Consider the following 26,229-nt stretch of genomic DNA (forward strand, 5'->3'; position numbering starts at 1 on the left):
ACTGTACTCCAGCCTGGGTGACAGAGCAAGACTCCATCTTAAAAGAAAAAAAGAAAATGAAACATGCACTAGAAGACCAATCTTCCCATCATGGAAAAATTTGGTGAGGGGAGGGAAGGTTTACAGTGGAGGAGTGGGGAAAAATTAATCACAGGTCAGAAAATGTAAATTGTCTTTGCCATTTATCTGAATTAACTCTTATTTTCATTTTTTTGGTCTCTTTATATTCAAAGTATCTTATCCTATCAGTTCTTGTGCAAACCTCCATTTAAATAAAACATTAGAATTTGGTCAAGATTTCTACGAAGGAATTAAGATAGAAGAAGCAATTAATGCTGCCAAACTAAACAGATAACTGGTGTCATAGTTCCTGTTTTTTTTTTTGTTTTTTTTTTTTGAGACAGAGTCTTGCCCTGTTGCCCTGGCTAGAGCAAAGTAGCATGATTACAGCTTACTGCAGCCTCAACCTCCCAGGCTCAGGTGATTCTCCTGCCTAAGCCTTCTGGGTAGTTGGGACCACAGGTATGCACCACCATGCCTGGCTAATTTTTTAAATTATATGTGGAGATGGGGTCTCCCTATGTGGCCCAGCTGGTCTCAAACGCCCGAGCTCAAGTGATTCTCCCACCTCGGCCTCCCAAATTGCTGGGATTACAGGCATGAGCCACTGCACCACGCCTATCATAGTTTTTGAAATGGAAAACTTGATGGAACATCAAGACAAACCACAGCCCCCAAAGAATGACACACTGGGCTCACTGGAGAGACTCAGGGGTTGCTACCATCTACTCACCCTTATGGAAGTATTGAAGTGAGGATTTGTTTACGAGCTCTTCTGAAAAATAAGACAAGATCTAGTATAAATGCCAACATTTACGTAACACATCCTAATCTCAGAAACCACTTGTTTTGTTGGACCTTTTCAGAAAATAATAGGACAGGAGTGAAGACTTAGAATTGGAGATTCAAGTCCCATCAAAATAAACAATGACTATAAAACTGGATTTACGGGCAAGGAACAAAGAGGAATAACTTGGAAGAGCGTTTGTGCATTTTGACATTGATCATTTAAGACGGCACCTAGAGGCATGAGTTCATCAGCAGCATTTTTCCTAGAAAGGGGAAGCCCTACCCTGCATGCCATCCCAGTGTTTCTTTCTTTCTGAACCCCAGAGATAAAACTTTTAATACACCAAGGCCTCCAAGAGGATTTGTAGACATACCTAAGTCTTTCTGAAGAAGAATTGCCTCTGATATGTGATATCTTCCCTCAGGAGCATGAGGAGGAGGGAGTGGGTGAGGGGGACAGAAAAACAAAACCAACCATTTTCCCCTAATCCTCATGTGGAAGAAAAAGCAGAAGCTAAAAGCTTCCCCCAGGGAAAAGGCTACTCCAGACTAGAGGTGGATGGAGCAAGTCTAGTAACTTGCTTCGTTTATGAGGCCACATGCTTGTTTCCAGTACACCCCCTGGCAGGCGGGGTGACTGGGCTCAGGAGACTCTGTGCATGGGCTGGAGAGGGGCAAGGGCTGAGTGGGACAGGCGGTCCCCACCGCTTTTCATGTTTCTCTGGAAACCCCATGACAAAGTGTCAGAGAACAGGGAATTCTTGTGCATGAATAAATCCCATCCCAGGATTTTATTTTTTAAAAGTTCCCCTGAAGATGAGATAAACCATTTATAGCTTATAAAAATGAGTGTTCTGATGGCATACCTTTGAAATATGCCTTACATTTCATTCTTCTGCTGACACTTAGAGATTTTAGTCTATTTAGATATTTTAATATATCAATTATCATAATGGTATTGTAAACCAAAAAACTGGTGATTGTTAGTATACACCCTAAACCATTATTTCTCCAGGTGTTACCTAACACCTCCTAAATTACTGCAATGGACTGAATTGTGTCCCCCTGCCCAAATACATATGTTGATGGTTGAAGCCCTAACCCCCGAAGCGACTGTATTTGGAGACAAGTCCTTTAAGGAGGTGGAGTTAAATGAGGTCATAAGGGTGGGGTCCTAGTCCAATAGGACTGGTGTCCCTACAGGAAGAGGAAGAAATACTAGAGATCTTGCGCTCTCTCTCTCTATGCAAAAGCCCATGTGAGAATACAGCCAGAAGGCAGCTATCTGTAAGCCAGGAAGAAAGGCCTCACCGGACAAGAATCCCACTAGCACCTTGATCTTGGACTTACAGCCACCAGGACTATGAGAAAATAAATGTCTGTCATTTAAGCCACCAGTCTGTGTTATTGTTATGGCAGTCCAAGCTCGCTAATAATCATCATCAGCAAGATTTTCAACAAGCAACCACATTGCTGGGCCCTGCCCAAGAGCACATCAGAATGTTCAGGGACAGGGCCCAGGAATGGGCAAAGGTACCTGGACTCTTTGGGTGATGTAAGGTTGAGAACCAGTGCTCCATGGAGAGCTCAAGGCTGCCTGCAGCCCCTTACTCCACCCGCCTCAGCCTTCCTCTAGTCCATCATCCCAATGAAAAACGCTTTGAGGGGGTCAAGGATGAGAGACTTCAAGGATTAGACTCTCCAAAGGAGAAATAAGGGATTATGAATAGAACTAGGCGGAATCACGCTGGGGTCCAGGATGAGGTGTGTTGTAGGAAAAGTCACTTTTGTCTCTGAGTTCAGAGGGGGCTTGTTCAGAAGGGACAAGAGGGGCCCTTGAGACCCATGTGAAATGCTGCCAAACTCCATTGGAAGGAGACCAGAGGAAGGTTTATGTCTGAAGCCCAAGGCTAATGACGAGTGCGTCTGTGCTGACAATTCCCTGCCCTCAGAGGACAGCACCAGCCAAACATCTCCCCCTCACCCCAAAGAACCAACTAAGATTCATTTTCACCATGCTAACAGGTCAGTCGGTCGGACCATCAACCATCGAAGATACTGTCAACACTGAAACTCAGCGCCAACAGAAAGCTATTATTTGCCATTGTCTATTATTTGCACTTCGAATCTTTTTGTAAGTCCTGATCTTCACCAGAGTGAAAGGTTCTACTATGTCAAACTGAAAAGACTTAAAATTAGTTCCATTGTCAGTGATAATAATATATAAGCAAATTCAAAGGCACCAAGTACATTCAACTATGTAAAAATGCCACAAGAAATTCTGCAAGTTTTCAAAAATCAAGGTGCTAAACAGCAATCAGACACTATTTTAAAACAGCATATTCACTGGAGGGCAAGACCAGAGTATTTTTTCTTGTGATTCCTATGTGTTGCCAGGGTAGAGAGACACTACTGTGACACAAGAATGTTCCATACTTCCAAATTAAGGTACAATTGAACAAAAAAGCAGAATATATTCTAGACTGATTTTTTTTTTTTTAATACTGTAGGAAGTAGCTTTTCAAGTAGAAAAAAGTTTTTATTTTTTTTCAGATGGAGTCTTTCTCTGTCGTCCAGGCAAGAGTGCTGTGGCACAGTCTTGGCTCACTGTAACCTCCACCTCCTGGATTCAAGTGATTCTCCTGCCTCAGTCTCACGAGTAGCTGGGATTACAGGCACGTGCCACCACGCCTGGCTAATTTTTGTATTTTTAGTAGAGATGACGCTTCACCATGTTGGCCAGGCTGGTCTCGAACTCCTGAGCTCAAGTGATCTGCCTGCCTCAGTCTCCCAAAGTGCTGGGATTACAGGCCACCATACCCGGCCAGACAAGAGCTTTTCTAATGGACTGAATAAAATTATATTTTAAGTATTAAGCAAATCAGAATCTAAGAACCCCTGGTAGGCAATCTGTGTATCCTAATCTGCTTTCATTTTGATAAACTGACAGGAAGGAGTCAGGAAAGGAGAGAAGTGGGAAGGGACTTCATGATTTTCTTTATTACGAGACTAAAACCTGGGTCTGGCTCCCCTGCCTCCCTGGCATCTCGTATCTCTCCAAGTACCTTGGCCATTTTTTCATCTGAAGGCCTAGGCAGATAAAGGGAGAATGATGGAGATGAAAACGCAGGCCTTGCTAGGTGTTTTGATTTTCGCAGGTACAAAATTAGAAGCACTGGTACCACTCAGCTGTGCCATTACAGATGCAGAAGTGCCAGGCTACTAGTCCACGGGAGGAAGTGGCTGCTTCCTCGTAAGGAGGGAACACAGCAGGTCATCAGCTACAGAGCGGGAGGACTTCAGGGTTCAGAACAGCCCTGAGGCAGCAAGGAACACGTCGGAAGTTGACCCATTATGGAGACTGCCAGGTTCTAGATTGATTTAGAAAGTATCTTTGTTATTGATGGTTGTCTTTGGGGTTATTATTTCCCCATCAGCTTGTGCTTCTGTTTTTTATTTATGATGACAGAACAAAACATAACTACATGTTAAAGCATTACACTAGGTGATTTGAATAACTGTTAGGGGGTACAATTTGGGTACCAGATACCATATATATAAGTACACACACACACACACACACACACAGACACTCCAAAACAAAATGAGAAGTACTGTTGATGGTGACAGGTTCCCAATACCCTTTATAACACACCCCACACTTCAGAACTCTTTTTTTTGAGATGGAGTCTTGCTCTGTCACCCTGGCTAGAGTGCAGTGGCACAATCTTGGCTCACTGCAACCTCTGTCACTGGGGTTCAAGTGATTCTCCTGCCTCAGCCTACTGAGTAGCTGCGATAACAGGCATGTGCCACCACGCCCAGCTAATTTTTGTATTTTTAGTAGAGACAGGGTTTCACCATGCTGTCCAGGCTGGTCGTGAACTCCTGACCTCGTGATCTGCCTGTATCAGCCTCCCAAAGTGCTGGGATTATAGGCATGAGCCACCGCGCCCAGCCTACAACATAACTTTAACAACAGCTGTGTTGTCCAGTTGTGTTTTGAAGTGGCAAAAGATGTTCATGTCTCGTTTGTTGAAAATTTAGTTTTATATTTCAAAAGTATAACAGCTCAACTAGTGATACTAAAGGGTGAATTATGGAGTGGGATACAAGTTTCCAATCTTGGACCTGTGACTTATTGTATGATCATAGATTTTAACTTCAATCAATCTTGGTCTCTTTAAAATCAGGGGAACCGCCTCATTTGACAGAATTACCTTTTGATTTAAATGATGTAAGACTTGGTGAACATTCATCGTGGTGCATGCGTGGCCCCTAAAAGGCACCCATTCATATTAATTTCCTTCCTATGATGGATAGACAAGCTTCAAAAGGCTTAAAGAGTTCCAAATACAGGTAAGTCGAAACGAATTTTCTTCTTCTTTTTTTTAAGTTACAGCATGGAAACAGTCACAGGTCTCACATATATCCCCATCACTAGATTTGTAGGAACATTCAATGCCTTCCTAAAGAATTACCGCTTATTCTTTACAAATTCAGCTTCCAGGTCATCTACAGATACAACCCAATGTAGGGCCTTCCTATAAATAGTTTTTTGTTTTTCTTTTTGAGATAGAATCTCACTCTGTCACTCAAGCTGGAGTACAGTGGCGTGATCGTGGCTCACTGCAAACTCTGTCTCCTGGGTTCAAGTGATTCTCCTGCTTCAGCCTCCCGAGTTGCTGGGATTATTGGTGCCTGCCACCACACCTGGCTAATTTTTATATTTTTAGCAGAGTCGAGGTTTTGTCACATTGGCCAGGCTGGTCTCAAACTCCTGACCTCAAGTGATCCACCCACCTCAGCCTCCCAAAGTGCTGGGATTATAGGCATAAGCCACCGTGCCCAGCCTAAACATAAAATTTTAACACCAGTGATTTCTTATTTCTTTAGCAAGTGTTTAAGAGCATTTTAAATATATAGCCCAAATATGACAAATAAAGCTGTACAAGCTATAACCCCCATCTTCAAAGTTTCCCAATTCTTTAGAGAGAGTGAAGTACGCAAACCCTAACCCTAACTAATATGTGAGTACTTTCTAAGTGACTGGTGCTGTTTTGCCTGTATTAGACTAATTCCTCACAACCCTCTCCTAGGACAGATGTGCTACCATCTCCATTTTATGGATGAAGAGCTCAAAGCATAGCAAGCTCAGCAGATTGCTTGGGTGTGCAATGCTAGGCAGTGGAGGCCCCAGAATTTGAACCCAGGCAGTTAGATTTCAGAGCTTAATCACTATTCAATACTGTCAGATATGTGTGTTTATATCACAGATGTATAGAATTAGAGAATCTGGAATATGTGATTTGGGGGTGAAGGGGGGGCCCTAGGTAAATATGTTTAACCAAACTCTTTCCTTTCATAGACTCTGAAGCCTGGAAACGGGATCGCCCCAGGTTCTCTAGCCCAGGGGTTCTCACACCTTAGCTAGCCTGGGAGTCCCCTGGAGGCCTGGTAAGACATAGACTGCTGGGTCCTAGCCCCAGGTCTCTGATTTGGTGGGGCTGGAGTGGGGCCCGAGGATTTCTAGCAAGTTCCCAGATGGTTGAAGCTGCTGGTCCTGGGGATGCATTTTGGGAATCAGTGACTTCCTCAGTCTGTGGCTGCTCCAGAATGCGGCTTCTGCATGCCTCACTGTGCATCTTCCAGATCAATGGTGGACACTGCTGCTTTGTAGCAGTAAGGGGCTAAGGGAGGCTGGTCGGCCTGGCAGGGTCTCCTGGCCTCCTTCTCTCCCTGTAGCTGAGACATACAGGAGGCTTCTCTCTGGCAGGTTCACTCCGATTCACTGTAATATTGGGTCCTTCCATATGTCCCTCTCCATCTTCCCCGGCGCAAAACCAATTTGAAGCAATAGGAACCCACTGTCTGCTGAGTAAACATTAGTCTCACTATGAGCTATTTACCGAAACCAGTGATCTAAAATTTGGCTCTATTGATGCTAAACATAGCAGGAGTTAGCAAAAATAGCAGGGGCCATGGATAATTGCCAGTCTTTATCCTCAGAAGGGAAGGACGATCAGACAATTTCAAAGTTTTCTTTTGTTGACATTGTAATTCAAAAGAAATTTAGTTTATTTGTTTAGCTAAGAGGATCCATGGCCTTTATTGAGATCCCTAATAAACTATTTTGAAAGTAGAGACACCACTGAATTATTGTTTAAACTTGCCCTGTTTAAAATGGCTTAATTTTCATGGCCTCGTGGGGTATTCTGAGGCTTCAGTGATTTCATAGGCCTATGGCCTGACTGAGCCAGACACACACTAAGGGCTCACAGAACATCACTTGTTCTCATTGTCACTGTTCCTAATATTTGGGGGAACCCAGGGCTTGGCCACCTACCTGGCCATATAGGTAGGGCAAAGGGTATGACCTGAGTAAGTAGAGACCTCAGAGTGTAAAGTGTCTCTTCCCCATTAGCAAGGTAGTTTGGGGACAATGGCACTCAAGAAGCACTTCTGGAGCACCAACATCTACAAGACAGTATCTGTTGCATGAGGGAAACCTCACAGGACTTAATGCTTGGCAGTCACTTAAGGTTGAATTCGAGTGTCTTTTCTGAATCCCTGCCAGGCACCAGACACTTCAGGTAAGAGTTCTAGAGAACAGTTACTTTTTGTTGTTTGCACTTTTTATTTTGAAATAAGTATAAATCTATAAGAAACTGCAAAAACGAAACAAAACCAAAAACATACAAAGGGCCCTCCTGTACCCTTCACTCAGTTTCCCCCAACAATAACACCTTGCATACCTATAGTATAACAACAGAAACTGACATTGGTACATTCAGATTTCACCAGTTTTAAGGACAGTTATATTTTGGTTGTGAAGACGTAAAAAGGTAATGGAAAAGCAACAAACAAAATCACCAATTTCATCTCATTTAATGGTACTTTGAAATATACCTTTGTACCAGCTATGAGAAAACAATACATGTTAAGCAAATGCATTGTATAAATACAACTCCCTTAAAAAAAACTTAATTGTTTTTCAGAGATTGAGCTTAACAATTATAATCAAATCAACCTGTTTTTGAATCATTTGCAGATACAAATGTTTATGAGTGAAGACACTTGGCGTCTTTTAAAGAGGTGAACTGGAAATTTAAAATACATAGATTCTACTAAACCTACCTAACCCTGCCCAGACATACAAACAACCTGCACAATTGTTGGAAAAGAACACACAAGGAGAGCTCTAGAACCTTATAGATGGTCTAGCCTACAGTTGCATTATAGGAGGTACTTGTATTTTGTTTCACTTCCCCAAATAATCTTTAGCAACTCCCATTACTGCATTTATTATAGTGTAATCAATTTATTAAAAGTGTCCAAAATAGTCTCCCTTGAGCATACTTTTTCATGTACGTGTGTGTGTGTATAGTGTATACACACACAATCAGGTTAGGTAGTCAAACCTTTTCTATGCTAACAACTTCCTTAACTAACAAAATTGTCATAACATGATCAAAATTGGTATAACCCCAAGTACCACTTGAGTATCCCTAATCCAAAAATCCAAAATCCAAAATGCTCCCAAATCCATAACTTTTTGAGCATCTACATGACTCCCAAGTGGGTAACTCCACATATGGGAAACACTACATGTAAGTACTTAAAAAGTTTGTTGCATGAAATTTAAAATATTGTATAAAATTACCTTCAGGCTACATGTAGGAGGTACATAGGAAACCTAAATGAATTTCATGTTTAGACTTGGGTCCCATCCCCCAAATATCTCACTATGTAAAGCAAATATTCCCAAATCCAAAAAAAATCTGAAACCCAAAACACTTGTGGTCCCAAGCATTTCAACCCGTACTTCACAATTGATCTACTTGTTTGATGCATGAGCCAACATTTGGTCTTTATCCATAACATTCTTTAAAAAAAAACAAAACAAAACAATACCACCAGAAGAACAAAAATGTCTTGAGAAACTCTAAAGCATATTCTTCAGGATCTATCAAAGAGGACCAGAATCACTTTCTTAAGCAGGTAGTGATGTGGGGACATTTGTGATTCCTCACCGTAAGAAAGCTGCTCTGGTATTAGGAAACAAAACACAGCATCTTCCCTTTGCACAGCATGGGACTGTCTGTGTCAATCTTCCAGTAGGAGGCTGGCCAGAGTAAACAGATGTCTCAATATGCGGAGAAGCCAAACTCCCTTCCAGTTGTACACAAAGAGCTGATGCCCCTGCTGGGACCATCTGAATTCTGAATGACCAACCAAACTTCTGTAAAGGGCTCCACTCCCAGGGCTGGCCCTTAGCGAGATTCTGAAATAGGAGACGCTTGTTCAGGACCACACCAGGGCCACTTGCCCAATTCCCAGGCACCTGACTTACTTCCCAGTTGCCTTGTCCTTAAATCTCCCCCACTCAGGGTTCGCTTCTTTAGTGCCTTAAGCTCCCCAACCTTGCAAAAATTCCAAGGAAACTTCAAGAGCTAAGATAGTCTTCCCAGGCACAGGCCTGAGTCCAAGCTCACTGCCCTCTCCATGGCCTACAGCATGACAAGCTCTTTGGTAGGTCTCAGCAGTGGAAACTTTACCATTTTATCCACCTTCTTAAAGCTTGGGAATTTACAAATTGTTTGTAATGGTTCTACTCTTTCAGAATCAAATCATCTCATATATTCTATCTCCTGGGGAAATTTTAAAATGCTCAGAAGGATTCATGTATTTAAAAGTACTACTTCTTCTTCTTCTTCTTTTTTTCTTTGGACAGAGTCTCACTCTGTCGCCCAGGCTGAAGTACAGTGGTACCATCTTGGCTCACTGCAACCTCTGCCTCCCAGGTTCAGGCGATTCTCGTGCCTCAGCCTCCCAAGTAGCTGGGACTACAGGCATATGCCACTATTTTTGTATTTTTAGTAGAGATGGGGTTTCACCATGTTGGCCAGGCTGGTCTTGAACTCCTGGCCTCAAGCAATCCACCTGCCTTGGCCTCCCAAAGTGCTGGGATTACAGGCATGAGCCACTGCGTCCAGCCCTATAGTTTGATTTCTAAAACCACCAGACCCCCACCAGGGGATTCAGTCTCACACACACAGGAATACTTTTAAAATATACTTACCTTGAGACATTTTCCCTCTCGCAAATAATTTCTGGTATCTCTAGACTTTAAAAAAATCACTTGTAAAATTATGCTCACGAACCAAGTATTCATTTCCAACTTCTGTTGGTTGAAGATTCCTTTTGTGCAGTTTGCATGGAGACGCTGTTGTTATGAAACACACCCACAAAGTCAGATTAACGGGGCTGAAGAACAGACCGCCAGAACCAATGCTAATGCATCCTTGAAGAAGGGAGAAAGTGCGTGCACGTGCCGTGTGTGTGTGTGTGTGTGTGTGTGTGTGTGTGTAATGAGATATTCAAAGTGTTTAACGCAAGATGATCAAATGTCTAAGTGTCATCCTCTAATCTCAAATGGAAAACTGCAGATTTTCTTCTGAAGCTGGCAGCCTGCCATCACTGCAGGCCCTAAGTGGCTTTGGGCTTCAGGGAGAGGGGGAAACAGATGTCGCTCAAAGAGCCCTCTGCTTGTCCCCGGCTGCGGCTCTACCCTGGGTCTCCTGGTCTTAGGACGAGTTCCTCTGCCAGGCTTCCCAGGGACTTTCAACCTAAGCTGTCAAATAAATCATTTAAAGGATATGTGGACTTTAAGAACTATCGACAGAAGGAGGACATCCTAAAATAGTCTCTTTGATCTCAATTCTTCCTCATCACAACCTTGACATAGAGTCAGGGTTTTGGACACCAGTCTTCTGCCCCCTCCATGTAACTTCTATAAAGAATCTCTCTCCATTTCATTAGACTTGTTGTGAAAGTGGCCAAGAAAGTAAAAAATTAACATTTTTAAGGTAAAGATACTAAGCCTGAATTATTTTTATATTTTCCTGCCCTTTCTTCCCAACGAGTATGACTTAACCACATCTACTTAGTCACTTTACAGCTCTTTACAACACAAAATCTTCCTCCATTCAAGGAGGGCCCATCTTGTTCCAAGAAAATATCAACAACCAGGTTCATGAGAAAAACTCTGGAGTCAGACCTCTGTGAAACAGTAATAATGGACATTTGGGTATACATGGCTTTTTGTTTGTTGTTTTTCTTTTAACTTTAAGCAACTGACATGCATGTTCTCATCCAGTCCTCGGGAGAATTCCATTGCTCCCATTTGAAAGATGGGCAATTCCAGGCTTAGGCAAGCTACACAAGTCCAAGATCACACAGATGTTAAGTAGAAGAGCCAGGATTTTAGTGTTCTTAACCACTGCTCTACACTTTAAATTTTCAAGGAAAGCAGAATCTGCTCTTTTCTCTATAAGGAAGATACACCCAGTACAGTCTAGGATCCTAGTTGGTAGAACAGAGATATATTTCTAGTGAATTCCTAATATTTTCTACACCCTTATCTTAAAACCAAATTAAGCAGCTCACTACCTAAAAATCAAAGGACAATGTGCTAGACTTGGAGCTTTTAAGAAGATTTGCAAAATTACCAAATATGAAAAATTGTATTGGCAAAAACATCAAACAAAATTCAAGTTCTAGAAGCATAAACCATTGAGCAAAGAAAATGGAAACCAGAGTAGGTTTTCAAGTAGGACAAATATTATTCTTTGGAATAGAAACTTGTTGCTGAATCCCACCATGGAGCAAAAGACTTATAAACTTTTGAAAAAACAGGGTTCACATGGAGACAGAAACATAACAGGAACTACAATATCGAGACTGACAGATGCCGTGTGTCTTCCTAATTCTTTTAAAAGCCATTCTTGGCTATTAAAATGTCAATGTAGGAATAATAAAATACCATTGATTCTAGTGTTCCAGGGGGAATGTTTATGCAGAGGTTTTAAAACTTTAGATGTACAAAAATTTACTAGCACAGAAGGCAGATATATTGATAACCCTAGCTACTAAGAACTGCAGCTCCAGTTACTAGGAAGTGACTAGAAAACACTTAAAAAGAGGGTAATTACACAGTCATGAGGACTACTTAATAATATAAATCAATTATTATAGCTAACATTTTTTGAGTACTTGCTATGTGCTAGGCACTATTTTATTTTATTTTTTTATTTTTATGTTTTTGAGACAGAGTCTCACTGTCACCCAGGCTGGAGTACAATGGTGCCATCTCAGCTCACTGCAACCTTTGCTTCCCGGGTTCAAGCAATTCTCCTGCCTCAGCCTCTCAAGTAGCTGGGACTACAGGCACCCACCACCACACCCAGCCAATTTTTGTATTTTTAGTAGAGATGGGGTTTCACCATGTTGGCCAGGTTGGTCTCCAACTCCGGACCTCAGGTGATCCACCCGCCTCAGCCTCCCAAAGTGCTGGGATTACAGCTGTGAGCCGCTGTGCCCACCTAGGCCCTATTTGAAACATTTTCTCTTTAAATTAATTCACTGAATGCCCACAACAATTCTAAAAGGCAGATGTTACTATCATCCCTACTTGAGAAAAATGAGGCACTGAAAGATGAAATAATTTTCAAAGTCACACAACTAGTAAGGAGTGAAACTGGCATTTGAACCTAGACAGTCTAAGTCTAGGACTGGAACTCTTACTCTGTATGCTATAATAATTTCCAGTAGCAGAGTCCTGCATGCCAGGACAGGGACGGTCCCCACCTAACAACTAATGGCAGACATAAAACAGAAAATTTTGCCATGTTCATTGGCAAAGGTTCTTATAAACTACATCTGTGCTGCATGTCTTTGAATGGATCACAGTCAAGGATTCAAAGCCTCCCATGTAAACTCCCAGAAGCATATACAAAGATGAAGATGAGGGAAGCAATAATTATATACAAAGCCTATACCAACTTGGCTGGGAATGACTTCTAAACTATCATGTGACACAGTTTCCATTCTCTTGAAGTGCTGTTTGCATCTTTTGCCATTTTGCCCTGCCTCTCCAGCTAGTCACGAGGTCCCTGCATCCCGACCTGGGTCACTCACAGCTGTGCATTCCTCTCATAGCCTTGTGCAAAGGAGACACTCCAGAGATGCTGCTGTATGATTTATGAATGTAACAACATGGGCCATATATGCTTTTCCAAGGGCTGGGCATCGAGCTGGCTCTGGAAGGAGGTGATGGGTGAGGATGTGCAGAGACGGGATGTGCAAAGCAGCCAAGTGTTGGAGAAGAGAGCCAGGCCAGGAGAGACGAAACATGTGGGAGTGGTTAGCCTGAACCAAGCAGCTGTGCTGCAGTGTGAACAAAGAGAGGGTGGTTAGTGATGCAGGACCTCAGAGTCTATCCCAGGGAATTCAGAGATTATTCCAATGGCAATTTGAATCACTGGCTGATCATACAAAGGAAGAAGGAAGATGCTGTGGGCTTTGTTTGCTGACATAAGAGCTTCCAAGTCCCAGAGTTAGAATGATCAGAGAGAAGCCAAAAGTTGAGAAGCAACTTCCAGGAAGTAGAGAGACACCAAATAAGTCACACACAGGTTTTTTGTTTGTTTGTTTGTTAATTTTTCGAGACAGAGTCCTGCTCTGTCACCCAAGCTGGAGTGCAGTGGCATGATCTTGGCTCACTGCAACCTCCGCCTCCCAGGTTCAAGTGATTCTCCTCTCTCAGCCTCCCAAGTAGCTGGGACTACAGGTGCGCACCACCACACCCGGCTAATTTTTGTATTTTTAGTAGAGACGGTGTTTCACTATGTTGGCCAGGCTGGTTTCGAACTCCTGACCTCAGGTGATCCTAACGCAGGAACAGTTCCCTGAGGTCTACAGATCAAGTCCAAGCTCCTTATCTTGGCATTTAAGGCCTTCTATGTTCTGACCTGGAACTTCAGCCATGTGGACATCTCAACCCCCAAATGTCATTTGCTTTCATTCCTCTGCGCCTTTGCTCATTGCTAACGCCTGCCCTTGGATGGCCTTTCCACTGTTTTCTACACAGAGAAATCACCAACGCACTCACTCTGACAGTATAACTAATTAATTTCAGTTTGACTTAGTAGAAACTTCATAAGTTAAAAGAGACTGAAAGTGTGACAAAAGCAAATATTTACTTTCTCTTGGCCCGAATTTCAGAGTTGAAAGTATCCTCAATGGTTTGGAAGGCTCCATTCAAATTCTACTTACTGGGGAAACTCTGTATCTCCCTTAAAATTAGCATTTTTTCCCTCTGATATTCATTTACTACTTATTTAATTCTGCCTATTCATATTATACTTGTAGCATTTCTTTAAATTTGTCTTCTCTAGATCACAAATGCTTTTTTGAGGTCAAGGACAAGCCTTAGGAAAAATTCTTTTCTTTCCAGCATGCCATTAGTTTTCCACATAGCAGCTGCTCAGTGAATATTTATTGAGTCATTAGCCCATGATCATATTATTCTAATTAAAATAAGAGGCTTTTATCAAATGATAATTACATAGTTAATTATGAAGAAATATGGAAAAAGAGTTGTATTATTGATCTGAAGTAAAATAAGAGTATGAGAGTCTATTAAATTCCATCAGAAAAGAGTGACAGATACAGTAAATTATTTTAAACCATTATAGTCATTACCATTATTTACACAATGGGGTTAATTTTGAGTTTACAAACATAAAATACTTTCAGTACATAAACACAACAAACATTAAGTTGTGATGTGCAATTTCTGTCTTCATTTTACTCATACCTGAAGTTGTTAGGCCTTATATGGGGTGAGGTTAAAAATTCCTCACCCCATATAAACAGCGACTTCAGTTGGGATTGACAGATGCCTAACCAGGCTTCCTCAAACTGCTCCCAGGCCCCGCAAAGGAAATGGGCCATGTCCCAGCTAGACAGGAACCTGGATCCACCCCTGGTCTCTTGTTCCTTCAAGCCTAGGCTGGAAGTGAATGAGGAAATACAGTTTGGGTAGAACGTACAGTGGTTCAGTCATATTCTCTCCCATGGCTCCCCAAAACTTTTCCCAAGTCCTCAGTAAATATTTGGTGATTAACTGATTTTATCATCTGACATTTCTCCCAACATAATTGTTGAAAAAGAAAGTTGGCTGAGATTTACAACGACCTCTTCTCACAAGGTGGGTGGTTGGACTTGGGAAGGAATGAGAACCATTCTATTGATAGAAGAAGAGGCTCTTCCCCAGCCGACATAATGACGGAAATGGTGGTTTAGAAAAAATCTTAAAAATTGCTCAGAGATGATTACAGGCTGTCATTAAGAAATGAGGAAGGAAGGGCTTTCTTTTAGACTACAGGGTGTACAGCTCTACAGACAGAAATTATTATTTTATATTTAGGCCAATGGTAGTCTGTAGGCCTTTGAAATGTAAAAAGCAATAATAACTTAAGTATCTGGTTTGGCTTGCAAAGCATCAAGACAGATTACACAGGCCGTATATAAGAACCAGGCTCTGTCCTTTATAACGTCTTGTATTTCAGGTTTCTGAAGTCACTGCTATATTCACTGTGTGCCTACTCCGTGTAGGACACCCGCCATGGTGGATTTAGAGAGTATCAGGCCATGGAGATCTAACTGGGTTCATCATCCAGATGAGGAAGGACTATGGGGAAAGTGAACAATGCATGCGCTGGGTTGCAGAAGAACAACACAGCCCACAGGCCATTCAGGTGTTCACGGGAGGCAGGGATCTGTGAGCTGAAGCAGCTTCCCAAAAGCAGGAGAACAGAATTCCTGAAATCACACAGGCATGAAAATAACCATGATTCTACTCAACAAACCAAATAACTTGTTTGCAACATAAAATGTGCAAATGTTTGTTCCTGATTAGATCTTTGAGAGAGTGTGTGGGAAATCATCTCCAGTAAAGACATCCTACAGTAATTTTAACTCCTAATCCAGGGTTTCATTTTACACCCTTCCTCTCACATCCCCCACACCTTTTGAAATAGCCGAAGCCCAGGAAGGGCGTGTTTTAGTGTGCTGAATGGCAGACTACTCATATACAAATACATGCATGCTTACTTTACTTGGAGACAGAACCATTAGAGAAGTATAGTTACATTTGATATTTGGAGGTGAAATCTATGAACCACTGAAATAAACCTTTGTGTTCCATTTCCTTACTCTAGTGAGGTGTGAAAAGGCTTCTTGAAGTAGTAGCAGCTTCTGTTTTGGCTTGACTGCTGTCAGCTCCTGAGCCCAGCACTGAGAAAGAGTAAACATGTTGGTGGGGCCAAGATTTGGTGCAGCGTATGCCCCTCAGGTGATGGGCGCACCAGGATCCCACAGATCTCCACTAAAGAACTTACTCATGTAACCAAACACCACCCATACCCCCAATAACTTATGGAAAAATAAAATTAAAAAAATATAAAAATTCCAAAATAAAATAAAATAAAAGAGCCGTTATGAATTTAAAGGACCTATCTCAAGTCACACAGTTGAGGATCCAGGAGACTCCCATCACCCTCAGTAATAAACACCAACAGAAGGTCACTAAAGGCAGGAACTAGCCATTGTCAGATTTCCTGAGTTCACTTTTGACATGGCACAGTAAAATGCTTATATTATTCAACACATGACCATTTTATATTTACCAATTCTATGGAGTATGAAACAATTGCAACTATAAATTTTTATGTCAAAAGAGAATATTATTCCAGAGAATAAAGAACTAAAGCTCAAAGACCATATTACTTCTTCTTCTTCTTCTTTTTTTTTTTTTTTTTTTTTTGAGACAGAGTTTCGTTCTCGTTGCCCAGGTTGGAGTGCAATGGCATAGTCTCAGCTCACTGCAACCTCTGCCTCCTGGGTTCAAGCGATTCTCCTGCCTCAGCCTCCTGAGTAGCTGGCATTTCAGGCATGTACCACCATGTACGGCTAATCTTTTGTATTTACTAGAGACAGGGTTTCACCATGTTGGTCAGGCTGGTCTCAAACTCCTGACCTCAGCTGACCCATCCACCTCGGCCTTCCAAAGTGTTGGGATTACAGGCATGAGCCACCATACCCAGCCAAAATCTGTTTTCTGATACTTAAAAGTAAAACCTTAAGAATCATCCATCTGTCCATCTCAGGATAAATTTGTTAAGTATTTATTCTATGCCAGGGCCTGGACAAATTGTTAGAGAAAAAAAGATTTTTTTAACAAAGATTAACATATGGCTCCTGCCTTTAAAGAATTTAACAAAGATTAACATATGGCTCCTGCCTTTAAAGAACTAACTGAAAATAAATACCATCCTAAGAGTCTCTTCACACTTAAGTTGTATTTAAATAACTTAAATATAAAAATACCAATAGATTGAAAAATACTTAAAGGATTTCATGACCAGGTTGGAAATTAAAGTGTATTAAAAGGAGAGAGAATGAAATAAAAGGGAATTAGAACAGACCATTTCATTAGTCATAAGAAATGAACTTCTGATATGGATGGGTCTTGAAAATACTGAGTGAAAAAAGTCAAACAGAAAAGGATAAATATTAGATAATTCCACTCATACAAAATATCTAGTAAATTCCCAGAGGAAAATGGGCAAATTCATAGAGACAGAAAATAGATTAGAAGTTATTAAAGACAGGACAAGAGGAGAACAGAGTTACTGCTTATTGGTTACAGAATTTTCGTTTGGGGTGATAAAAAATTATAAAAATACTGGTGATAGTTGCATAACATTGTGAATATAATGCCACTGAATTGTACATTTAAAATGGTTAAAATAGCAAATTTTATGTTATATATATTTTACCACACCTTAAAAAGCAAATAATGTAATATACTAAAAACCATTGAATTGTACACTTTAAATGGTAAATTGTGTGAATTATATCTCAATACACTGTTTTTAAAAAAATCTTTTACACGTTAGCATAGTTTTTACTATGTTTTTACTCTGTTACCTTGCAAAGCTCTGAATATTGTTACAGAAATTTGTCAAATTTTTCAGGAGAGTATGAGATAAGAGAGAAAATGTTAGATTAAATGGTTGGGCTTGGTGGCTTATGCCTGTAATCCCAAAGAGAGAAGGCCTCTTTGGGAGTTCAAGGCAGGTGGGTCGCCTGAGGTCAGGAGTTCAAGACTAGCCTGGCCAATATGGTGAAGCCCTGTCTCTACCAAAAATACAAAAATTAGCTGGGCATGGTGGAGCGTGCCTGTAATCCCAGCTACTCAGGAGGCTGAGGTATGAGAATCACTTGCACCTGGGAGGTGGAGGTTGCAGTGAGCCAAGATCACACCACCGCACTCCAGCCTGGGTGACAAAGTGAGACTTCATCTCAAAAAATTTAAAAAAAAAAAAAAAAAAGAAAAGAAAATGTAAGATTAAGAGTCTGGGACATGTGATTCCAGGCCTGCTTTGCCACTTCATTGGTTGTGGTGCCTGAAGTTCAATAATCAACTTCCCTGGGCTCTGTTTTCTCATCTGAGAAGCAAAGGAGCAAAATCAGGTGATTAATTTTTTAAATACTGTGATTTGCACTTCTTACTGAATGCCTAGGTTTTACAAATAATCACTCATCTTTTGGCAGTTTAGAACATAGAACAGCCTTGTCTCTTTAGGATACCTGGTTAAATGACAAATTTACTACCTTGCAATGAATACTTATCAGGCTATTTTCAAAAGAGTTTCTTGGCTGGACTCTTCTTGAATATAGTGAGCTTGAAAAGTATGGCTGGAAACCACTGTCCAAACAAAACAGATGATAACATTTGTTTTTTACACCTCTTAAAAGTAGATTAGCTATAGATCAGAGCATGTCACTGTTTAAAAAAATGTGGTATATATTTGCTTGCAATACATATTTGTTGAAAGGCAACAACACTTGTGTTTACTCCCTAGGAAACTCTCAGGGCGTGGGGTCAGAGGAGAGCATGGAGGGGCAGCAGGCCAGCTCCAACAGCCCCTGGGAGTCTATGACTTCTGGGCTCAGACTTGCTTCCTCAGCTGGCACTGTGTTCCTCCCATGGGTTGATCATCGGCAAGACCAAAGAGCTCCCTTCTAGTAAGTACCATTAAGGAGTCCAAGGTCCAGACAGAAAAGAACGAGGTCAGGTATTTCCAAAGTATTTCATTCTAATGAAAATTTATTTCAGAAAAAGGCCATAATAACCCTTTGAACTAAGTTAACAAGAAAGCTACATTTTTGTCACTAGTTCTATTGTTGCCTCAAAACAATAGTAACAAAACAGAAAATAAAAAGAATTACTGGGAAAAACCAGAAATTAAGTACTCTCCCCATCTCCCATTCCAGACATAATAAAGTGATGTGATTTAGACTAAAATTTGCCAAAAGCCAGTACACCCTTTTTATCCTACTAGGCAAACACAAATACCGCAGAACAAGAATTCCATCTTAAAATAACAGCTCTGGAAAAAAAGAAGGTAGTAATAATCTTCTACTATGTGACTACTGAAGGTACTATGTGACTACTGAAGTCTGATAGGAAAGGAAAATAGACCTCCCACAAGTAAAATTAGTCACAATTTATGATAACCTGAGAAGAAAAACAGATTCTGGATTTGTCAATTCCATTTGAAGGTGGAGAAAAGCTTACAAGCCCATGATCACCCTCTGAACCCTTTACAAAGGGCCACACAGCCACATCAAGGTGTCAAACATACCCTGAATTGGAATTCCATCTTGGCTCGGTGGGATAAGAAGTTTTGACTCAGCCCTTCGAGGAGAGCTTCGATTCCTCCATCCTCTGACCAGAGCCCCCACCATGGCTGCTGGCAGCATGCTCCCCGGGTCGCCGTAGTTCTGCCTTGGTGGGTGGGGGGGCCCGGTCAGGCTGTCACCACAGGAGAATCATGTTCTCCTTGCAGGTGCTACACCCAAGCCTGACAGGTCTGGGCAGTTCCTCCCACCCTCATCTCCCGCCCACATTCTCATCCTTCTTGCGTTGTCAGACCTCCCTCGGGAGGCTCAGGGAAAGAAAGCTTGGGAGGTGAGACAAGAGAAAAACAGACAACAGCAAAAATAAAAATGAAGAATAGGAATAAAGTCAATCAACTGAAAAGAATGGCCAATATTATAAAAGCACAGTCTCCTTTATATAAGGGATCATTTTTGATGCTTCTGTTTTCACTTAAAGTCTAATTTTTCAACAAGCAAAAATGACCATGTGTGGGAGGGCTGAGGCGGGGCATGTAACTGCGTACCTATTTCTCTTTTCTCAGACTATGTTCCTTGCTAAATTGGAAGAGCTTTCAGGCAATTGTTTTTCCAAAGAGAACCATCTTCTACATAAACAGAATTTCTTTACAATATAAGAAAAGTATTTCTAATGTTTGGAGTGTTCACAGAATTACACTGGCATTTGAGAATGAGGAAAGTTGGTTAAGAGATTTAATAAAAATCCCAATCACGTAAACTCTCAAAGACTTTAAAAAGATGAATCGAATCCAATGACCCAGTTAGCTCTCCTACGGAGCCCAGGTAGAGGTGCCTCATCCTGACCAGCTGGTGCCTGCGCTGCGCTTATATAGGACGCTGCTCACATGTGCCCCCTACTGGTCAGGTGCCAGGGGCACACTGGGCAGTGACCAATGACTGCATTGAAGCAGGGGGAGGAGCAAGTAGCTCTAGAAAGTTCTAGACTCCCTTGGCCATCTCTGTAAGCTATATTCATTCAGCCTAGGTGGTAGAAGTTGAGATTGAATTAGCTGTAGGCTGCCTGAGAGGTTTTGGTATTGTTTACTGTTGTTATGACTGTTATGGGTTACACAGATGGAATGATCCATGCCTGATTTCACTCTTTTTCTCCCCTTCCCTAGTTACATCTTATTTAATTTAATAAGATCAAGATAGTTTCTGCAGGAGGTGGGCAAATTCCCCGAATCACCTAAAACTGATCACATTTAAATAAAACTATAATTTACCAAAGAAAGAGTATTCCAAGGATACACATCTTACATATTCATTTTGTTGACATTTACCTTATTATTTTGACCTTTCCAAAATTCAGAAAACCTTTGGTATCACTGTGGTCAGAGGGAAAGTCAAAATGCAGGAAAGGATTTTAAAATGGTAGAAGAGTAGGAAGCTATTGGCTCTATTCTCTCCAAACCCCAATCTCAGGGCGGGATTCCTGCAGCACCATCTCGGAGGGGCAGCCCTTGATGAGAGGCATGTGTCCTGGGCCTCCTTGTGGGGTGCTTCTCCTTCCTCACTGGAGTGGGATTCCTTTTCCACGTCTGCCACAGAGGGCTGAGCTGGGCTCTGATGGGTTCAGGGGAGAGCTGCTCAGGGGCAAAGCCACCTACTCTCTAGGGAAAAGGGCAAAGAGGCCTTCAAAATCTCTGTTCCTGTCACACCCAGAGTCAATAAGACAGGCTGAAGCTGTCTTCTGCTGGGGTCAGGCCTTGTGGGAGTGGGGTGGCATCAGGGAAGAGAGCAGGGGAGCCCAGTGCTCAAGTGTGGGGTTTGGTCTTGTCTTGGAAGATGGGGTTAAGGAGAGATCTTGAGGAATGACCCAGTGTCACTCACTGGGGACAGGATCAGGAGGCGGGAACACAGCTGTGCATTCACCTGGAACCATCTCTTTGGAACTTCGTGTTCCACGGTAGGAGACTGCATGGGCTGAGAACTGGGAGTGGTAGGGAGTTGAAGAGAGCCTCTATCAAGACAAGCAGAAGGCAACTTTGACCCCATCCTTAGGGTGAGGTGGCAGGGAAAACGCAGCAATGCTGAACGCACACACGTGCTTCCTTAACTGGACCTGCTGCGGGTGAACCACGCCTTTCCCGGAGATGCAAAGGGAAGTAGCTCAACAGCGAGCCCATGAAGTCATTTCCCCCCCAAACCTGTCTTATTATAAGATACACCCCCCTGCCCATGCCATGAAAAGGGACACACTGAGAAAAGAAACACATCTAGGCCGGGCGCGGTGGCTCAAGCCTGTAATCCCAGCACTTTGGGAGGCCGAGACGGGCGGATCACGAGGTCAGGAGATCGACACCATCCTGGCTGACACGGTGAAACCCCGTCTCTACTAAAAAATACAAAAAAACTAGCCGGGCGAGGTGGCGGGCGCCTGTAGTCCCAGCTACTCGGGAGGCTGAGGCAGGAGAATGGCATGAACCCGGGAGGCGGAGCTTGCAGTGAGCCAAGATCACGCCACTGCACTCCAGCCTGGGCGGCAGAGCCAGACTCTGTCTCAAAAAAAAAAAAAAAAAAAGAAACACATCTAAAGGACGCAGTATTGAGGCTATTAAAAATCTACGAACACCCTCCAAATGGAGCTCTTCTTGGAGGCCTCGATCATTACTGCTGCCACAGATCCAAAAATCCCCATCCCCCATGGGCCAATCAGAAGTCCAAGGGGAGATACAGGGTAGGCCAGAACCATTTCGGAAGCACAGCAAACTGCCCAAATTCAGCCACTGAGACCCCTGCATAGCTGCTGCCATCAGCCACCAGACACGATATGGAGGTATGTGACAAAGTAGGTGGATGGAGCTGGTTGAAATTTCAAATACAAGTCCCCAACCCCGCACCTGAATTTCCCACCTAGGGGAACCTCCTTTGTGCATTCGTCATTCCCTGAACAGCCAACCACAGTACTTTTCGTACTCTGTTGAGATGATTTACTTGTTAGAGTTTGTCTCATGCAATTATCTATCCCCAAGCCTCGGGGGGCACTTAAGGGGACGCAGATTCCCAGGACTTGCTCTGAAATGGCTGTTCTATGAGGTCTAAGATAGTGCCAGGGAGCCTGCATTTTCTAAAGCTTTCCATATTTGCTCACACTGTCAGCCTGGATCTGATCCAAGGATAGTATGAAGATGCCAGTTTACTAGCCTGCGGGCTTCTGAAAGTCATGGATCACAGCCTTCTTTGTGCCCAGTATAGCGTATGTACCCAGCACATAGATTGCTGGGTGAAGAGAGTCCCGGAGGCCAGGGACATCTACCCGTGGTCTCCACCCGAGGAGGCTGCCTGATACTTTTATCCTTCCATGAAACCCACTGCTTGCCACTGCCCCTGCCACCACCCTGGCTGCAGGTGCCATACCATAGGATTGCCTCATCTTACCTCCACCCCAGGCCCCCTCAATATTCCCATATTTCACTCGCCTGTGATGCTCTGGCCCAGAATACGATTTGTCCAAGCAACAGTTTCCTGCCTCTTCCGCCCCACCAAGAACGGCTCCATCTTTCCTTCAGACGTCCTATGCCCTGGATACTAGCGCAGAGCGGTCCGTGTGTCAACTCAGGGTTCAAGTTGAACAGCATCATCGAACACTCTGTCATCCTTAGTTTGCCAGTTATAGCAGGTGGGTGCACAGTGTCCAAGGTTTTCCCCAACAGGAAGCTGAGCGATGACCGTGACTGCAGTGGGAACGTGGTCAGGAAGAGGAAGAAGGGTAATGTCCTGCCTGGGAGGTCAGCGCCACCCTTCCACACACACACACACGTGCTTCCTTCACCGGACCTGCTGTGGGTGAACCACACCTTCCCCCGAGATGCAAAGGGAAGCAGCTCAACACTGAGCCCATGAAGTCATTTCCCTCCCAAACCTGTCTTATTGTAATATACAACCCCTCTCCTCTCATGAAGAGGGACACACTGAGAAAGGAAACACATCTAGAAAACCAGAATCATCCTGAAGGCTGTTTAAAGGCCAACATGGCTCACAACAAACTTTCATTCATGGGTGTTTGTTGCTAATGTCCTGTCGTGACAAGTTGACAACTATCCTCTAAATTTCATAAACATAAATACTGTCCCCATCTGCCCTCTACAGAGGATGAGGCTGAATTGGGCCATGTGTTTCTCTGGAGTCTCTTAGGGCCTAATGTGGTTCTGAGCACACAGAACGCATGCTAATTGAAGTAATGTGTGTCAAGCTGTGATGATGTTGTTGTCAACTGTTAAGATGCGCACAAAGCCATCAGCATTAAGTATGCTATCCAACTCTGTAGCAAATACTTGACCTCCTACTATAATGTCAGGGAGGAGTCTTGGGGTGAGGGTGGGGCTGTGTGTGGCATGTTTCAACCTCACTCCTGATGTTCTCTCCATCTGGGTGGTCCTCCAGGAGCTCCTGGTCTCTCTTTAACCCCCAAATGCCTCTCTTGGGGGCAGGACTCAGGAATTAGACTGGCATGCATAGGAAGGGAAAACTGGGCAGGCATGATCGGGCTGCACTCCTGCTTTCAGGGCACAGAGCTGCCCACCAGTAGCACCCGCTTTGCCTCCCCCTTGCAGGTGCAACGTCTGCTCCTGTGTGTGAAGGGCTGCTCAGGTCCGCCTGTCACCTAGGAAGGTTCTGATTCTGAGTTCGGTACTAAGATACCTACAGGCCCAGACATGAGACATAATCTCCAATGTCAGCTTATTAGCAATAAAGGTGAGAATTTCTAGTCTTCCTCTGTCTTCCCGCTTGGTTTCAAATTCTCAAATTGGGCAGAACCTGGCCGGGTGACGAGGGTCTTCACTGCCTTTTCCCCAAGCCTCCACGTCTGGTGGACTGGCTCAGGGACACGGCACTTGAGAAACAAAATGATCCTCAGAGATGGTGGCTTCTGACAGATGCGGCACGGTGGGTGTGGGCCCACTGGTTTCTCATGTGGCCACTCGCAGCACAGTGTTTTGTGCCACAGTTCGCTTCTGCAGTCTTGCAGGTGGCCTTTATCGTGGCCTGGTAAGCAGCTTTAGTGCACTTTTTACTTTGGCAGCTGACTCAGCTGCTGACAACTTTGCCACAGGTGGTGGCTCTTTCTGGAGTGTCGTTGGGCCTGCCAACACGAGGTCTGGACATGCAGGCTCAGGCCTCACCATGCACAGAAGCTGCATGGCTTCAGCAAGGTGGTCTTAGCCTAACTGTGGGGGAAGGGGGGACTTAGGGAGCAGGCATCAGGCTTGCCGCTCACCAGATGTACTGAGGCAGAGTCAACTGTAGGAAAAGCAGAGTCTTTATGTTAATAGGTTTTTTTAGCATCAAGGGTGGAGCCATATTGCAAAGCAGCATGCTCTGTGCACACTACAGAATGGGGTTTAGCTTTAAAGGATCACTGCCTGGCCCATTCAGCCGTACTTCATCAGCTGCTGCAAATTCCGTTCTGTACTCAAGGCCAAAAAGAAACTGAGGAGTGGCAAAGTTTGGGTTCAGGAAGCTCATTCACAGGTTTCAGGGTCTCCCTGAACTACAGGGCCTCAAGTTGGCTCCGGATCGCTGGGTTCTCTCAGACACCACCGGGACTCTGCTCCGGGCTGCATTTAGGGAAGGATAGCTGTGCAAAGCTAACGACTCCAGGGGATGGGGAAAAAGGGTTTTCTAAATTTGGAGGATGTAGAACCATCTGTGTATATAGAATTCTCAATACAAAGAACATGGAGGAAATTGTACAACTCTTTTTTAAAGACGGGAAATAAAAAAAAAATGATCCACTATTATCCTTTCTTTTTTTTTTTTTTTTGTTGAGATGGAGTCACCCTCTGTCACCAGGCAGTGGCATGATCTTGGCTCACTGCCACCTCTGCCTCCTGGGTCCAAGTGATTCCTCTGTCTCAGTTTCCCAAGCAGCTGGGACTACAGGTGCACACCACCACGCCCAGCTACTTTTTGTATTTTCAGTAGAGACGGGTTTTCACCATGTTGGTCAGGATGGTGTCGATCTCTTGACCTCATGATCCACCCGCCTCAGCCTCCCAAAGTGCTGGGATGACAGGCATGAGCCACCACACCCGGCCTATTATCCTTTCTTTTCTCGAAGTGATAACCACTACCCAGGCTGAACTGTTCTGAACTGGATGTTGCACAGAATTCACCCGAGCACTCGCTAACTCCCATGCTGTCTGTACGGTCCTCAGCATTGCGGGGGCCATGTATATGAGAAAAGCAGTGGAAACACCAATGCATGTATGGTTTCTGCTAAAATAAGTTAATCCACAAAAAATGTATTTGTAAATTCATATAGAATTTGGACTCTATATGAGCATTACTGCCTAGAGATGTTCATTACTTCCCAAGGGCACCTTGTCTCTGTCTGTCCTAATGGTGGGAAAATGTGCTCAAACTTGCCCATCTAAGGCAACTTTCCCATGATTCTCAGTGTGTCCTCCTCCAGCTGTAGCCCTCTTCTTCCTTCAAGTGTAAAAGCTACAAATGGGTTCTCTATCTGTACTCACTGTCTTCATCTCTTCCCCAACTAATGCCAATCTAGTCTCTTTCCTGCTTCACCACACACCCCCCCAACCAAAACAGTTATCTGTAATATGATGCTGCTTAACCCAACTGGTATTTTATGTTTCTTCTGCGTATAACTTCTTGGAAGCATCTGATGCTTCTGGCCACTGTTTTCATGTTAAGCACTGTCCTCCCTTGGGGACCACGGCCCCTTAGAATCCTGGTTTTCCTCCTCCCTGTACCAACATCCCTCTTCAATCTCCTTTGCAGGATCAGCCAATGACTCATTTATATTTTCAGCCCAAACTTCTG

At 43.3% G+C, this 26,229-nt stretch overlaps 1 protein-coding gene across 1 annotated transcript in view; it reads right to left on the reverse strand.

Moving 5' to 3' along the window:
• The window catches only part of PLEKHG1 (pleckstrin homology and RhoGEF domain containing G1), a 156,356-nt gene extending 133,255 nt beyond the window's left edge, over positions 1 to 23,101 (reverse strand). The window contains exon 1 of the mRNA XM_025384161.1: positions 22,863 to 23,101. Coding sequence (XP_025239946.1) covers positions 22,863 to 22,941 — 79 coding nt within the window. The 5' untranslated portion in view covers positions 22,942 to 23,101. The remainder of the gene's footprint in view (positions 1 to 22,862) is intronic.
• Positions 23,102 to 26,229: the final 3,128 nt, after the last annotated feature.

This window comes from Theropithecus gelada, chromosome 4, assembly GCF_003255815.1.
Source record: "Theropithecus gelada isolate Dixy chromosome 4, Tgel_1.0, whole genome shotgun sequence".
NCBI lineage: Eukaryota > Metazoa > Chordata > Mammalia > Primates > Cercopithecidae > Theropithecus > Theropithecus gelada.